This window comes from Merops nubicus, unplaced genomic scaffold (assembly GCF_000691845.1).
Source record: "Merops nubicus isolate BGI_N331 unplaced genomic scaffold, ASM69184v1 scaffold5995, whole genome shotgun sequence".
Classification (NCBI taxonomy): Eukaryota; Metazoa; Chordata; class Aves; order Coraciiformes; family Meropidae; genus Merops; species Merops nubicus.
The window spans coordinates 227,410-243,380 of NW_008607560.1; the positions used below are offsets into that span (position 1 = coordinate 227,410).

Consider the following 15,971-nt stretch of genomic DNA (forward strand, 5'->3'; position numbering starts at 1 on the left):
AAAAGTCAGAGGCCACAAAAAGCTTTCCTAATCTGTTAACAGTTTAAAACCGTGAGGATGAAAAAAGGAATTTTAAGCACATTGTGGTCTTTTCCATTCACCCTAATTCTTTACTTGGCACTTTGTCCCTTTTAGATTTTGGAGCTTGTGTATGTTTGCAGGCAATACTTTTGGTGAGTCAATTTTAAAGTTTTTTTTCAGATGAAAAAGTAAAAATTACCAGCCAGTTTGGGTGATTGAGTTTGCCAGATTTTAGAGTGGGGTATGGGTTTGTTTCAAGCAAAATTAATAACACAGAACAATAACACACTAAAGGAAAACAGAATAATGTATTCAAAATTACAGAAAATAATAATGACAGAAAAGATAAATAATTAAGAAAACACACATATATAGATATGTACGTACACACACAAAATCTTTGATACTTACTATAAGGGTGGTAGTCTTCAGTTGTATAAATTTCAGCCTCATCCCTATACAGCTGGTAAGTAAGCCTGTTAGAATTTGGAGAATCAGGGCAACTCCATGAAAGATTGATAACAGAGGAATTGACAACTTCTCCTGTTGGAGGAGGCTGCTGCAATGGCGCTAAAACATACAGAAAAACAGAGGATGTAAAAATGAGGGTGTTCAATAATCACACAAATTATAATGAAAATGCAAAGAAACTGCTGAATTTTTTGAAAAGTTGTCAAGTAAACATACAGTCACCAAGGCAAGACATTGGTAGAATAAACTGATCCATCCAAATGCTCTTCAAAGTTTTTTAATCCAAGTACATGAAAAAAAAATGTACATTTAAACAAATGACAAATAAACTTAATCCCCCTTTCCCAAATTAAAGCAAGTACATCACAGTTTTGCAGTCCCTCCCACCCAGCCCCCCCTTTTTTTTTAATGCATTTCAAGATCTCTATAAAACGAGAACATCTTTATCTGGTCACATTACTGAAGTCTATAGTTCAATAATTTATTTTTTTCAAAGAATTAATTCCATTTGAGTATAGGCAAGGCATAACTTCCTCTAATAGAATAGAAATGGAATGTCCAACTAACTACAAATTTCACTCAAGTGTTACAATAAGCCTAATACACCAAATGACAACAAACATAAAGGGGCAAATTTTGACAGTTATTTAGGCAATTCACTTCCATTTGTTTCTAATGAAATTTAAATCAATGAGAGCGAGGTGTCTCATGTTTTAAGAAATCAGTTTAAGATTCTTATTTACCAATGTACTACTCTGCTATCACCTCCATTAACTTTGGAAAAGTCGCTACTTAATTGCACCAGCATCAATAAAGAGAAAAGCAAACCTCAAGTTCATGAGCCAAAAATCTCACGTTTTCAGAAAGAGCAGTAAAAGTCCCTCCCATGTCTCTTTCATAACCCAACTGACTGACTGTGGTGCTAAGACAATGGCTGTTACTCAGAAACTGAACTTCCTATGCACAGATATACACATATACATATATGCACACAAGCATACGGTTTTATGGCTGGACTCAACAATCCCTTTGCAACCTAAATGATTTTATATTTATATTACCACTCAGGTCAGAGCACAAGACCATATCCTGCTATGAGATCTCTAGCCAGCCTATTAGACTAAGGAAAGCACCATTCTCTGACCCTCAGTACACAACACACTAGCATAGAGCAAGACTAGTCTGTTTTGGCAGCTACTAATTACTCTAGCTTGACTCAAAGGCAGACTGTGTCATTTTCCTAGCCTCTTTACTACGGGAGAGAAAACCGGGAGAGTGTGGATCTAGAGGAAAACATTTTGCTCCAGGAATGGGAACAGCTGAGGGCAGTAAAGAATTCAGCATATGGGGTAAATTACCAGAAGCTGGATTCCAAAACCATGAAGTAAGCTTTTCTCCCTTTTATCAAGTATTATAGAAAAATATCAACATAAGAAACCAGCAGGTTTTCATTAATTGGTTCTCCTTCTGTTTATAGACTATCATCATCTTCATTATGTAGATACTGGCTTAATATACTACATATATATAAAATGTATATATTTAGCATTATATTATATCATATATATAATTATCAAAATATGTGCAGAGAAGCTAACAGGAGGAAAGAAGAAAAGAATGAAGTTGCAGGCACAAAAAGACGTGAGGACATCAAACCATACAAGTGATGGATGCAGAGACTTACACCAACATCAGTGGGTCACGTTACGTACAAGTTCTTAACAAAAATCTAATACCTGAGTTGAAGCTCTTGCTTTAGAGTAAGATAACGACAAGTCCTGCTCCTACTGCAGCCTTTCAGCAAAGAAATAGCAGAAAGCACATCTACAATTCATTGTACTGAACAGAACACATTTTCCTGCCAGTCTAGAGGTTTTGAGTCACTCTGAGTTGAGGTGAATGTATGCTAAAGAGTCTACAGGAGTAAAATTTGAGAATGAAAGAAAATAAGTGCTCCTAAACCCCTGTTGGCATTTTTGAAAGTTTCTCTCCATGTAATATATGCTTACAAGACAGGAGCAGTCACAGAAATTTATCTGCATAACCTTAATTTTCCATTCTCAGTCTCACACTATTGCATAGTTCTCCCATGTTTACTGTTTTGCATTCTAGAAGTGTAAGCAAAGTACCGAGTTTGGTTTTTTTGTTTGTTTGTTTGTTTTTCTCCTTTCTTATGGAGCTTTTAGGATATTGCTCAGCAGAAAAAACTGAAAATAGGTCCTTTCCTTAAAGAATGTTAGTTGGACAGTGACTGTAACTTAAGTTTCCATCCTTTTGCAAAGACTTAAAACCAGTAATGATATGTGTCAATAAAAATACTGTTCTGCAATGTAAATAACCACAAATACAAAGCTAGACAAAGCTCCATATCTGTGCAACAAGTTCAATTATTTTCGTTTGAATAACCCAAAAACTGCAATTGCTATACCATTTATGTCCAGAAGAGGACTCCACTTGTCATTTAGAATACTGCTTGATGCATTTTTTTCCCTAACTAAAATCTATGACATTATTTATCTATGTCATATTATTATTAATCAATTTTATAGTTGAATTGCTATTGACCTTTATCCAATGTATATCCCAACATGAATAAGTAGGTTGGTTTATGTTTGTAAAGCACTTTGAAGATGAACAGCATCATAAAAGTGCCATGTATTATTATTATTATACATTCAGTTGAAACATCCTACATTTTTTAAAGAAGCAACAAGCCAATCAACCTGTACAATGAATAGACACTACACCTTCAGCAGAAGGGTATGAGGAAAAAGAAAACAAAACTGTATCTAAACAATTGCAAGCTTTGAGGAAAAATATTTTTTTTGAAACAAATTAGTCCTTCATTCTATCCCATTTATAGCACTGTTCATTCTGCAATGCGTATTATTTGAAATGTAAGCAGATGTACAATGAAATAGAAACTGGAATCAAAGCAAGAGCTGTCTGTCCTTGTAAACACACGCTCTGTATCTACATCTCTGCTTGCAAATCTATAGTGTGCACATAACACAATGATATATATTGTACCCATGTAGAATACACAAAAAAAAATTATTTTGTTGTTGAAGGAAGATCCAGAAACACACTCCAGAGATTACTCTGGTGTGTCCTCACTCTGTCATTGCATTATATGTGGCTACCTGAGCTAACTCTCACAGTAGGACCACTGTGGCCATTAATTAATTAGTATAGAAATAACCAATTAGCATCTGCAGAGTATCTCATTCACTGGTTACTCGACTTCCAAGATTAGGCTGTTAACTGTGTATGGCAGTGAGGTGTGTCTCAAAAATAACTTCTTCAGGATTAGCTGAGGTCGTTCCCACACAGTTTGGCATTACATGGTATGACGTTCTCAAAGCCCATTTCTGAACCTTGACCTGAAAAATCTTAAAAATTTGATTTTCTTATGACACATTTTTTTTCTGCCCTCCTTTAAAAACCCTGCCAGCTTGGAGACTGTGCATTGGTGAGGAAATCTGAATATTTAATTTTCACTAATTATGATACAAAAGCTGAAATTGAGCCATCTCTTCATACGTAGACTGTCTGCAAGGGCAAGCATGCATATGTTCCATTGCGATGCGTTTCATTACAGTTCACAGTCTGACCCTCAAAAAAGCCTTAGCCCTGCCTCATGCATGCCCATTTATGACACTGTTACACAAAACTGCATATCTTCCCAAACTGACTGAAGAAAAAGCCCCAGGAAGAGAAAGACAAAGCTGCGTTGCACTGAAGAGCAGATTCTGAAGTAACTACCAGGAGCAGATCTTCAAGAGATCTGAAAGCAGATCTCCTGCCTCCTGCCAATGGCAGGAAAGAGAGCTAAACTGTAAGTTGTAGGAATACTACTGCATTTGTGTGACTAAAAAGTGAACTCTACATTGCTCACCACAAAGAACATGGTGGGAAGTGCAAGTGAACTATGGGCCATTCATTCTACCCTGGGTTAGCATGCAAGCTTAAACTGGGTGTATGACACTAAGCATTCTGCACATCTCTCCAGAACACTCCTAAGATACTCATAGTGAAAATCACCTAAATTTCAGGGACCAGAAATTTGGAGAGAAAAAAACGTCAAACGCAGTGTTAGTATTGCTGACCTTATTTAATACTCACTAGATCAATAATAATTAAAAAAACAAACAAACAAACAAACAAACAAAAAAAAAAAACACCAAACTTGAAAGACATGCTTTTAAGACCTAACATTCACTTACTTTTACTGCAGCCAAATAGGTTGTGGACATCCAAATTACTAGCATTGGCAACACAGCTGTCACATTTCAAGCCAGTTACAAATTGTTTACAAACACACTGTCCGGTAACAAGATGACAAGTCCCACTAATGGCTCCTGCAGGATGACAATTACAGTGCTGACATCTATAAATAAAACCAAATCAAGTAAGTGATCAAAACACATTAACACTTCAGTTAAGCACAGTAGGGTGTTGTTTAGAAGATTCTTGGGTAATGTAACAAAAAAAAAACCAGAAACAGTTTAGTAGCCTGAAACACAGTAGAAACTCCATTAGCCTGAAAGAAGTAACTCGCTTGTTATAAAAACAAACATTAACATCTGAACACTAGAATAATATTCTAACTTAGGCAAAAGCTGCTTAGAATTAAAGAGCTTTTATAACTGTTGATCCATGTACAAACTGGATAACAATGTTTGTTAATAACCACATCGTGCACTCAGTTCTGCAACCTGCAGAGATACATGTATAAGTGGTTTCATAGGTTTCTTCACAAAACATGCAGCGTTCTAACTTAGAGAAAATGAGGCTTTTGTTGAAAAAGAAATCAATTAATAATTTCTTTTCTACAAAGGCAACTTGAAGTTGAAATAAATAACATGCTGCGAGTAAAGGAGAATGAATGTAGGCAAATATTAGGAGGAAAAAACCCTCAGATTAAGACAGGGAAAAAAATATCCGAAATTTAATATTATAACAGAATGCATGGTTTTCTTGCAGCCTGATGGACAAAACTGAAAATAACTAAAAGGAATATTTCATTAAGTTTATGAATTAAAATCTTTTTAATTAAAAAAAAAAACCCTTCAATTCATTGGTATCACACATCATATTTCAATTTCTCTAGCTACAGTAGAACACATTCAGCACTAATTCATAATTTGGCTTTTGCATGTGAAATCTCTCATGATCACTTGTTTTTCCACTTGATGTACTACTTCCTCACTTATATTCATTTATACCAGGGGTACCAATATCAGATTATGCAAATATTCAGACTTGGAACATCTCAGAAGTTCATTGAATGGCTTTGGATGAAAGTTTGGTTTGGCCCCTGCAGTGAGCAGGGACATCTTCAACTAGATCAGGTTGCTCAGAGCTTTGTCCAACCCGATATTGAATGTTTCCAGGGATGGGGCTTCTATCACCTGTCCGGGCAGCCTGTTCCAGTGTTTCACTATTCTCACTGTAAAAAATTTTCTGCTTATATCTAGTCTAAACCTACCCTCTTTTAATGTAAAACCCTTACCCCTTGTTCTGTTGTGACAGGCTGTGCTGAAAAGATTGTCCCCACCTTTCTTATGGACCTTCTTTAAATATTCAAAAGCCACAATAAGGTCTCTGAAGCTAAGCAAAGCACTTTTTCCTTACTGCTAATACTGTTCTGCTACCTATGGCAAAGCAGACTACTATTAGTCATAATAGAAAGGCAACAATAGCAAATAAAACTTCATAGTTTAGGTACTAAATTCACTGTATTTTAACTGCTGCAGACTGAAAGAGTTTTGAAAAAAAAAAAAAAAAAATATATGGACTGGGAGGTATTGTTCAATGCAGCTAAAACATACTGGGATATTCGTAACCTCGCTCCCCTTACCCTGAGCTGGATTCTCAACCATAAGCAACATCAGCCTCTAGGGAATCTTAAATGACTCCAGATGCCAGGTTCCAAGATGATGAAACAACAAAAAGACCTTGGGAGAGTCCAAGGGAGAAACAGTCATGCCATGTCCTCATTTGCTCTGCTAACCCTAAGACTAGGCAAGAGTTCTTCATTTATATTTGGCTGCTATTTCCTTGGCCACTTTCCCCAGATCCAAAGAAAAAGGTAATGCTGCATTTATGCAAGTTACTTTGCCATTTTCCCAGTCATCACCATCACCTTGGACTATATTTTTCTGTCTATATGAAGGCAGAAATACAAGTGAGTTCAGTTATGATTGAGGTGTCTGCTTTTTAAGGCATGGGAGAGGGGCGGGGAAGGTGGAAACTGTTTTCACATTAGCACACTAAAATCCAGGTCAATAATCAGTGAAATAAACATTAAATGTGACAAATTTTTAACAAGTTTAAGAAAACTCTCCACATACGTTTTCTGCCCATCACTGAGCTCCCTGTATTAGAGTTCCTTTACACCACAGCAGCTTGTTCTGTGTGATCTCCAGGGTAATCATTCAACACCCTTAAAAAGGCTGATAAAAGCTAAAGCTGCAAAATAAGCTGCCAATTTCTTTTATGCACCAATATCCTTTGGGGAATAAATAAAATAGATTCTCTCTTGGAAAACACTATACTGTAAGTTTGCTTTCTTTTATAGTCAAAAGTGCATTTTGTTTTTTTCAAACTGTATTGTCTCTTCATCTGTAGACAGTGCATCCAAATTCCCCTTCAAACATGTTTTCTTTAGACTATGTTTAATCATCATGATAAAAAAAAAAACAGTTTACTTAGAGAAAAAGAATGAAGAAAGATTTATTTGCTTAGTAAGAAAGTACTTTATTATTTCATAATTTCATTGCATGATGATATTTAGTACATGTTTAGTTGGGAAGGGGTGTTAATGAAAAGTGTCAGTAGAGAAAGAGTAAAACCCAGGCTTGTCTTACTGCGCCTGCATATTACTGCACCTCTTATGAATAAGGGTCCCCTGAGTATTCCACTTTTCATCATCATTCACACTCTAGACAAACAAATTCACATACATGTACAGTCATGGGAAGAGTTTTTGGTTGCATTTTCGTTTATAGAAAGTGTAGGCTCCCTGCCTCTGTCTATACTGAATTAGGCTCCACATCCCATAAACAACAGCATACACATCATCATGATCTGTGCCACATAAATATCCTGTGCCACAGGATTACACATTATATTTGAGTAATCACATACATCATTTTCTTAGACTGCAGAACACTAGAACTGCCTTTGTTCTTATGCATAGTTCATTCACTCTTTTTGGTCAGGATTAAGGACTCGGTCAATTAAGGATGTTTAAAAAAAAAAAAAATAAATCCTTTGAAACTTGTAATCAAATAAGAAAAATTTTCAGCATTCTTTTTAAATGTTACTTCTTCAATATACACCAAGTCAAACATTTTTTATTAAAACAGAATTATACAAAATCAAGGAAAACGGACTTTTAAAACATGGAAAGAAATGTCAGGCCAAGATGAATTGCAATATTGATTTTGTGAGGATAAATGGGTTTTGTAATATTAATATAGAGAAACCTTTATTACATTGACTCTCTAGGTGCAGTTAGAGCCTCTCCAGCAATCTGTTTAAAATCTTCATTTTTCATCCTTATGGGAAAACCTCACTTACTAAATGGATTTCATAAACAGTAATCTGTCAAGATATATATATATAGATAAACAATTTGTGATGTTCATTGACCAGTTCATTATAGTAAACAATACAGAGGTAAAGCATTTCAATTGTGTACCAATTACAACCATTACAGATCTGTTCAGGCCACTGCAAACATACAGTATTTTTAATTCTTTAATTGACAAGGAAATTTTCCTGCTTCATAAATTAAAATGCACTATGGAGTTTGTTTTATCTCAAAAACATCACAAAATAAATCCACTCACATTAACATTCCTCAGAATGTGAGAATTTTAAAGCCTCACAGTTTGTGTGTCATAATTTTTGCTTATTTTTTTCCGACGATTGTGCCAAGACAGATACATCTTTGCCACTATAGATAGCTCATATCCTTTTCATTCTGTATGCAGAATCCTTTAAAGACACTCGGAGCAAGGATGGTTTAAATGATTTTGCAACTTTATAGAGAAGGAAAAAGCATATTTCTCTTTTTAAGAAGATATTAACAGTTAAAGAAATGGATTAAAGTAGATTAACAAATAAAGACTTGGATTATCATTTTCAGTGAATAAATGTTTCTGCCTGAGGAACAGAGTTACATTGCCCAAGTGGATGATAACCAAAAGGAAGCCAAGCATATGCAACACAAGTTAATCATGTTAATGTACTACCAGAGCAGTCTTCAATACTGTCATGAGGATTAAGTAGTATTAAGGCATTAAACCCAACTCTGATTCAAATTCCAGAACTGTAAAAACTTTCTATCTTTACAACAAGATCTGGAGCTAGGTAATTCTAGATATTTCCATGTTTTGAATTTCAGAAGATAGCTCAAAATGCAGGTAACTCAAGGCCAATATCTAGTTCAGGAAAGCTATCACTTAACATAGACATAAAACTCTCCATCACCTGCTAAAATTGGGGGCGAGGGAGGGATCTATTCCAAGTAACTAAAAAAAGAGATCATTAATAATAAGGAAAATATATTTAAAAGGGAACTTTAGTATTGCACAGATTTTATTCCTTACCATTAGAAATGACAGGAAGTGAAAATAGGAAGTCCTTATTCCTACACTTTACTTTATGGCCATTAGCAGATGCTTCTGTGACCCGCAACAGTAAAAAATAATTTTAAAAATCTCCTAATGAGTGACAGTAACATAAAAGTTAAGTGAAAAATCTGCAGAAAAATGTCAAATATATGCAAGATGACACTGATAATCACTGCCTAAAAGCATATCTACCCCACACTAGCTAGGGGAAAGGAGCATGGAGAGGGGAATGGTGTGCAGATTTTGCTTCTGCCTGTGCTTTTTTTTTAATATAAAAAAAAAAAAATAACAAAACAATTTAAAACCATCAGCCTGCATGAAAATATAATAGCATTAGAGCTATGCAATCTTTCTGGACAATATTTAAAAGGAAATTGAGATTGTGGGGATTAAGCGAGAAAGATGATCCTGGAAAAGAAAGATAGAGCAATAGTTGGAATAGCAATGCACTACCTGTAGAAATGTTTTCTCCCCTACATTCCAAGGAATATATCCATATAATTTCAGTGTACCTAGAGGCACTGGGCTGCAATAGATAAACAATTTACCCTGTGGCACAACTAAATGCTGAAAAAGAATATACTGCTTCAGAAAAACAGATTTTTAAGAGGAAAGTTGCTACAAGTATTTCTACTAAATGAAACTTGGAAACACACAGAAAATTTGTAATTTTTTACTTTTTTTTTTTCCCCCGCATTAAAATATCTTTCCGAGATCTCCAAAAGCATTCACCAGTTATAAGAATGGCATATTACCTGCATTTTAATAGTCAATGATTAACACCTCAGAGACCAACACATCTTACTAAAGATGCAGAGGAAACAGAGAAACAATTACAAAACAGCTACAACAACAGATAGCATTAGCATTATACAGTTTCATGTTGTTTCTACTTAAATCTGTGGCAAAATTTCCATTTCCTTCAGCTCATGGGAGCACAGAGGGTTATATAACATACCACACATAAATCAGAGTGCACACATGAATTCCACAGCAGATCTTTTCACTGTCACTAAAACTCTGAATGAGCTAATTTGAGGGAAAAAAAGTGTAACTAGGAGGTTATAAGTGACCTGTAAAAAAGAAGCACTCACCTTCCTGTCACAGAGTCAAATCCAAAATAAAGTTCTTTGCAACGTTCACAAGTTAGTCCTGTTACAGAGGCATCTTGGCAAATACATTGGCCAGACAATTTATCACAGGTCTGATTCACCGAACCAGCGTTGTGGCACAGGCATGGCAGACAGACAGCCACAGTGGAGGAATCAAAATAAAAACCTGGAAAAGAATGGGATTTTGAAACCAGACAATATGTAAAAAGTGGACCTGGTGAGATTATGAACTCATGCGTAATCGGGGATGAAACAACAGAAAGCAACCTTAGGTAACACACACATCAACTCAAATAAAACAATATCATCCTCCTGCAGAGCTGAGCTTCTACATCTTCTCATTGGCACTTCATAAAGCTATTATTCATCCTCCAGTTGCCAACTCCAATTTCTTTATTCTCTGTCTTCAGACCATTTTAGACAGAACAAAGGCAAAACAGGGAGAGTACATTAATGTGCCTGTGAGGAACGCAAAAACCCAAGGATATAAGAGGTACTAATGAATGCACCACAAGCAGTAGAAACACATGAGAACAGACTTGTATATGCTAGTCTGGGATCTCATCTCTGTCAGTGGACAGCTGCTGAACACAAGAAATGTACATGTTTTCACAGGAAGACCTCAAACTTTCTCAGTGACTGGCTTAATCCTTGAGAGACAATGTTTCTTCAGAGAAACTACATTTGCTGAGCATTGACGGGACTATGTAAAACTTACATTTCACTCCTCTTGAACATAGAGATTTTATTTTGCACAAATATTTTCACAGAAACTAACCAACTAATTAAAGAAAAAAAAAAAAAAGGTTACTTGTCTGAATCCTATTGTTCTGTTCCTGCATTATTTCCAGTTATGACCTGGAGCATTCACTTCACCTTCCCCTCAGTATATTTGGTATGCTTCTGCTACACTGTCTTTTATCCTGTTGCCCTCTCAAGCAATCTTTATCTATGCAAGTCTCTAACACATTACTGATAGATACAGTTAGATAGTTTATATACCTCTAATCTGGTCATTGACGAATTTACCCATTATTCACAGCCTCGTCTGAAACTCCAAACAAAAGAGCTTTTAGACACATTCTTTTAATGATGCTGTACCACTTGCATGATCAAATTTGCTATGTCCTTACTCCACTCTTATTAATTTATTTTCTATATGTCTGATCAAAAGAATTCAATTAATGGAATACCAGTGAGAAAAATAATTATATATTTATCCAAAATTATTTTCTATCTTTACCTGATTATTAATGGACATTTAACTGGGTTTTTCCAAAAAAAATGTTCTGTTTGCCTTTTTTTTTTTTTTTTTCTTTTTTTTTTCCCCTGGAGTGTAGAGTTAGTTAAAAATGTAGCAATATATGAGAGTTCTGCAAACAATGGTCATGATACAGTATTAACTGGCACTAGTCAGCTGCAAGTACCTATTGTTTGAACATTAGTCCTAAGATAGGGCCATCCTAAGATAGGAGTTTGTCTCTGTCTGCTGTTTATTATTATCATTGCACAATTTCAGCAGCAGAATTTCGACCGTTACTCAGATATGCAGTATTTGTACAGACTTCTCAGACATATTCCCTCTCTCTCCAGATAAAGTTCAACCAGTTTCTTCTTAGTCATGTTCTTAGTTACCAAATCTTTTTCACTGTCCAATAACTTCCTGATGTCCTGCTTTATAATAAAGAGCCCAAAATTGTATTGTAACATGTCATATCACCCAAGGCCTTATTATTTATTTTGTTTTAGAAGAGATAGCTTTATATATACACCCCTAGGGTGGTATTCTCTGCCTTTGCAGCAGTGTTGTGCCTGTGAGCTCATATCCAAATAGCAGAGAAACTAAACAAATTGAAAACATTAGAATTTTACTGCTCAAATCTTTGTTCAAGTTTAGCCTCTGGTCCTCAGTGAGATAAATCTCCAGTGGACAGTGAGGTGATATCAGTCTCCAGTTAACATACATTCGCATCATAAAAAACCATGCTGTTGGCACTTTATTCCAGAGAGGCCCCGAACTGAGCCACCACAGAGACTGAATAGCTTGAAGTTATTAGTGAGGCAGCATGTATTATCTCCTGCTGCAGTTGTCTGTGCTGTACAGTGCCCATCCTGTGCATAAACAGAGGAGACCATTTCTCAGCAATGTCACTCCTGAGCGCAATGAACGACTTCACTCAAAGAACATAACAGGAAGATAGGAAACAAGTTTAAGCCTGAACTCCTGCAGAAGGTCAAAGCACTTCTTCAGGACCCAGTTTATAGTTGCAGTAAATGATAAACACTCAGGCTAAAACAGATCCTTGCCCATCTGAAATTTTGCACGAAACTAATGTCCACAAAAAGATTATAGTGGATCTATAAGTACATCTCTAGAAAATAAACTCATTTTAGCCGAGCAGGATGGATCACTACAGCATATACTGGTTTTGTCAAAGCAGGGAAATTCATAATCATAAAGAACCTATACCCTAATGTTACACATCCTGGCTCTCCTAATGTCATACCACCTAGACCACTGTAGAGAAGTGAAGGATTTGGTATGATTTTTTAAAAATAATAACCTTTTTGAAATGGTCTGAAAGTTTAACTAAATTTCTGGATACTACGACATTCTTTTTTATTTTTTTCCCCCAGAAGCGGCAAATAACACTAATTTTTTTAAAAAAGTAAAAGCGAGGGCTAGGAAAATGGGAGAAAGTCCATATCCCAACTAATTTACAAGTTAAATTAAAACAATTAAATGTAGACAAAAAGAAAAAAACACTGGATTACAAGTTCATACTGCTTGTCACAACCATTATTATTATTTATTTCCACCACCTAGAATTTGGCAGGAAAGAGAAAGAAACAACTTAATGCAAGCTTAATTTACAACAAGGTTAAAAGGGCTCATAAAAGTTGCTTTATGAAGGATCCACTGTTGTAAAATAGAGCCAGTTTCCAATTTTAAGACAGCCACTGCAAATCTCTACAAGATCTATGTATATAACTAGTATTATGCTTGTTCTTTTTCATATTTTTTTCCAATTCAACCATAACTGATCACATTTGTCAATCAAATATACTCTTCAAAAGGAAGAATGAAAGTCATAGCAAAAGTATTCAGCTTCTTTCTTTAACCATACCCTTACTATTTCTCCCCATATATAGCCCACGGAAAAAGGACACCCAAACAATTCCTTAGCACTTCTATATGCTCACCGAATACAGTGATAATGCCCCTTCCCTAACCACAGTCTCTGCTTCAAAATGCACAGTTAACAACACTGACAACACTGTCACAACATACTGCACAATTTTCTGGCCAAGATGACAGGTAGTACATATAAAAAAAAAAAAAAAAAACAGAGCACTGGTGCTCTGCCACACATTCAGCATGCTGGTTTACATCTTTTCCATACTACATGCTGCTCCATGAAAAGCTGTGGTCACTAAGTAAAGAATTTACAAAATGTCTTTCCCCCCCCCAATCTTTCTTTTTTTCAGCTTTGTTGCTCTCATAACAAGATCCAAGATGTGTGTTGAACAGGATTTGTACGGGACAAATTCCAATCAGTGTGGCAACACACTCTCAAAATAAGGCAGGGATAAACTTCACAACTATCTGAGGGCTGGAAAGATCCATTTTCTACCACTACAACCAAAGACATCTCAAAAGCAAATGTATATACAAGCTAAAATGGCTCTTTCATTGGTTTTATGTTAGAAGCAAGCATCCCTCACTTTGCATACATTAGTTTAAAAAAAAATATTAAATGCGCAGGAATCTACCCAAGATGTTACTTGTATTTACAACATACTGGAAGACAGTCATGGATGTTATGGACACAATCTAATATATGAAACACATGACTGAATGTTTTGGAAAGAGTTGTTTTGTTTGTTTGTTTGTTTTTAAAAAAAAAAAAAATCATTAAGTAATTTCCTGAAGTTACATCCAATTTGAGTTTTCCTCCACTGGCAACTCCACCTGAATTAAGATTTAGGCAACTTTTGGAAACCTCCCAAATTTTAACCAAAGCACACAGTTATGCTACAATGGGATGCTATTTTAAAGACCACTTACTATAACAGACTTACAACTATACAGAATTAAAAAAACAAACAAACAAAAAAACACAAACATCATGCCACAACAACAACAATCGCCATACCACCTATATTCCACTGAAGAAACTTCAACCACAGAGTTGACATGTCCCAGGAGCTAAGAAGTCCTCAGTATGTTTTTACGGCTGCCAGTTTTAACTAATTATTTGTGTGCTTCTATTTAGGCTGTGTTGGCTACATATATACTTGGAGCATGTTTTCTTAGTTTTGTCCCAAGACAAAGCCACAGAATATGCTTAGATTACTTGAAACCAATTAAGTTCTTTCATACTTCTACAAATTCATACCAATATTACCAGCAGGTTATAGTCACCCCTGCTTTATAGAAAACTCTCCTTTGGAAGATACTAACAAAGAATTTTTATATAAATGTTAGACATATTAAATATCTGAATAAACCTGCACCGAGATCAACAAAAAAAACATCAGTGAAAGTACCATACTGTCCTGTGCTACCCTACAAGCAACACAACAGTTTTACAGTAAGGATTTACACTTTCACACCTGCATAAGAGAGGTCAGTATTCAGCACATATTATTTAAATGAATTAAAAATAATTCTTACAGCACAATTTTATTTTTTTTTCTAAACAGGAACTACTGTGGAAGTATTCCTTTGAGTGCCATGTAAGCTTTTCTACAAACCAGTCTGTTCATACTACCAATTAAACCTTTTTAAACCATTTAGCTCTGCATAAACCCTGGCCTTTCTTTTTCAAGGACAAGGGCGGACGCTGACTTGGGAAGCCTTGACATCACTCTTCTGCCTATCTCTGATTAAGTGGCTGCTGTAGAGGGTTAGCAGGTCAAATAGCACTGGAGGAGGAACTAAGAAAAACAGAACGCTGCCTTATTTATTAGTATATGCACCTAAAATAATTTAAATGGAACTATTTTTAAAAATACTTAATGGAGGTTAAGCAGCTTTTTTAACCTCTGTTCAAATTATTGAATGGCATATTAAAACCAATGAAGCTATAATGTACCTTTTAATGTGACCTGCTACTTTAAATGAATTGCATATGTATTTAACTTGAACTAAATCTGTTTAATATTATTACTAAGGGTAGGTTAATATTACCTATAGTTTCACTTCACCCACCTACTTTTTAAAACAAAAACATTAAAATACAACTACAAAGCTTCCCACTTACAATGAACATTTAAACTGTGTTTACAGTAATATGGTACAAAATCTTGAAGTGATGCAAAGCAAGTGCAGTATCACCTACTTATGGGACTGAACAAACTGTAAGCAGTCCTTGCAAAAGCCAATATACCTCAACACAGCAAGGGTGGTGAATACCTTTTAAGTGGCATGTTTGGCAGCCTCAAAGTTTAAGCAACCATCTCCATGCCTCCTGCCATGCTTGGCTTTACACATCAAGCGCTCTTCCTGAAAAGCTTGAACTCTGCCTTCCAAATCCATATTTTTCATTACAAGGATAGCTGCTGTTCACCAAACTTTGCTAGTTTATCTCTTATTCAGTGAATGGACCATGACTATTTGTATACTTTCTCAATATCTAGAAGAATTAGGCCTAATCTTACTTTGGACATGTCAAAACTGGAGTAATAATACAAATTATACAATCTCTGGCAATAGAAT

At 35.4% G+C, this 15,971-nt stretch overlaps 1 protein-coding gene across 1 annotated transcript in view; it reads right to left on the reverse strand.

Annotated features, from left to right (window-relative positions):
- The window catches only part of LOC103772636 (usherin-like), a 103,311-nt gene that overhangs the window by 19,218 nt on the left and 68,122 nt on the right, over positions 1-15,971 (reverse strand). The window contains exons 13-15 of the mRNA XM_008939977.1: positions 10,232-10,415; positions 4,719-4,882; positions 433-591 (exon numbers count right to left, since the gene is read on the reverse strand). Of these exons, the coding sequence (XP_008938225.1) occupies positions 433-591; positions 4,719-4,882; positions 10,232-10,415 (507 nt within the window). The remainder of the gene's footprint in view (positions 1-432; positions 592-4,718; positions 4,883-10,231; positions 10,416-15,971) is intronic.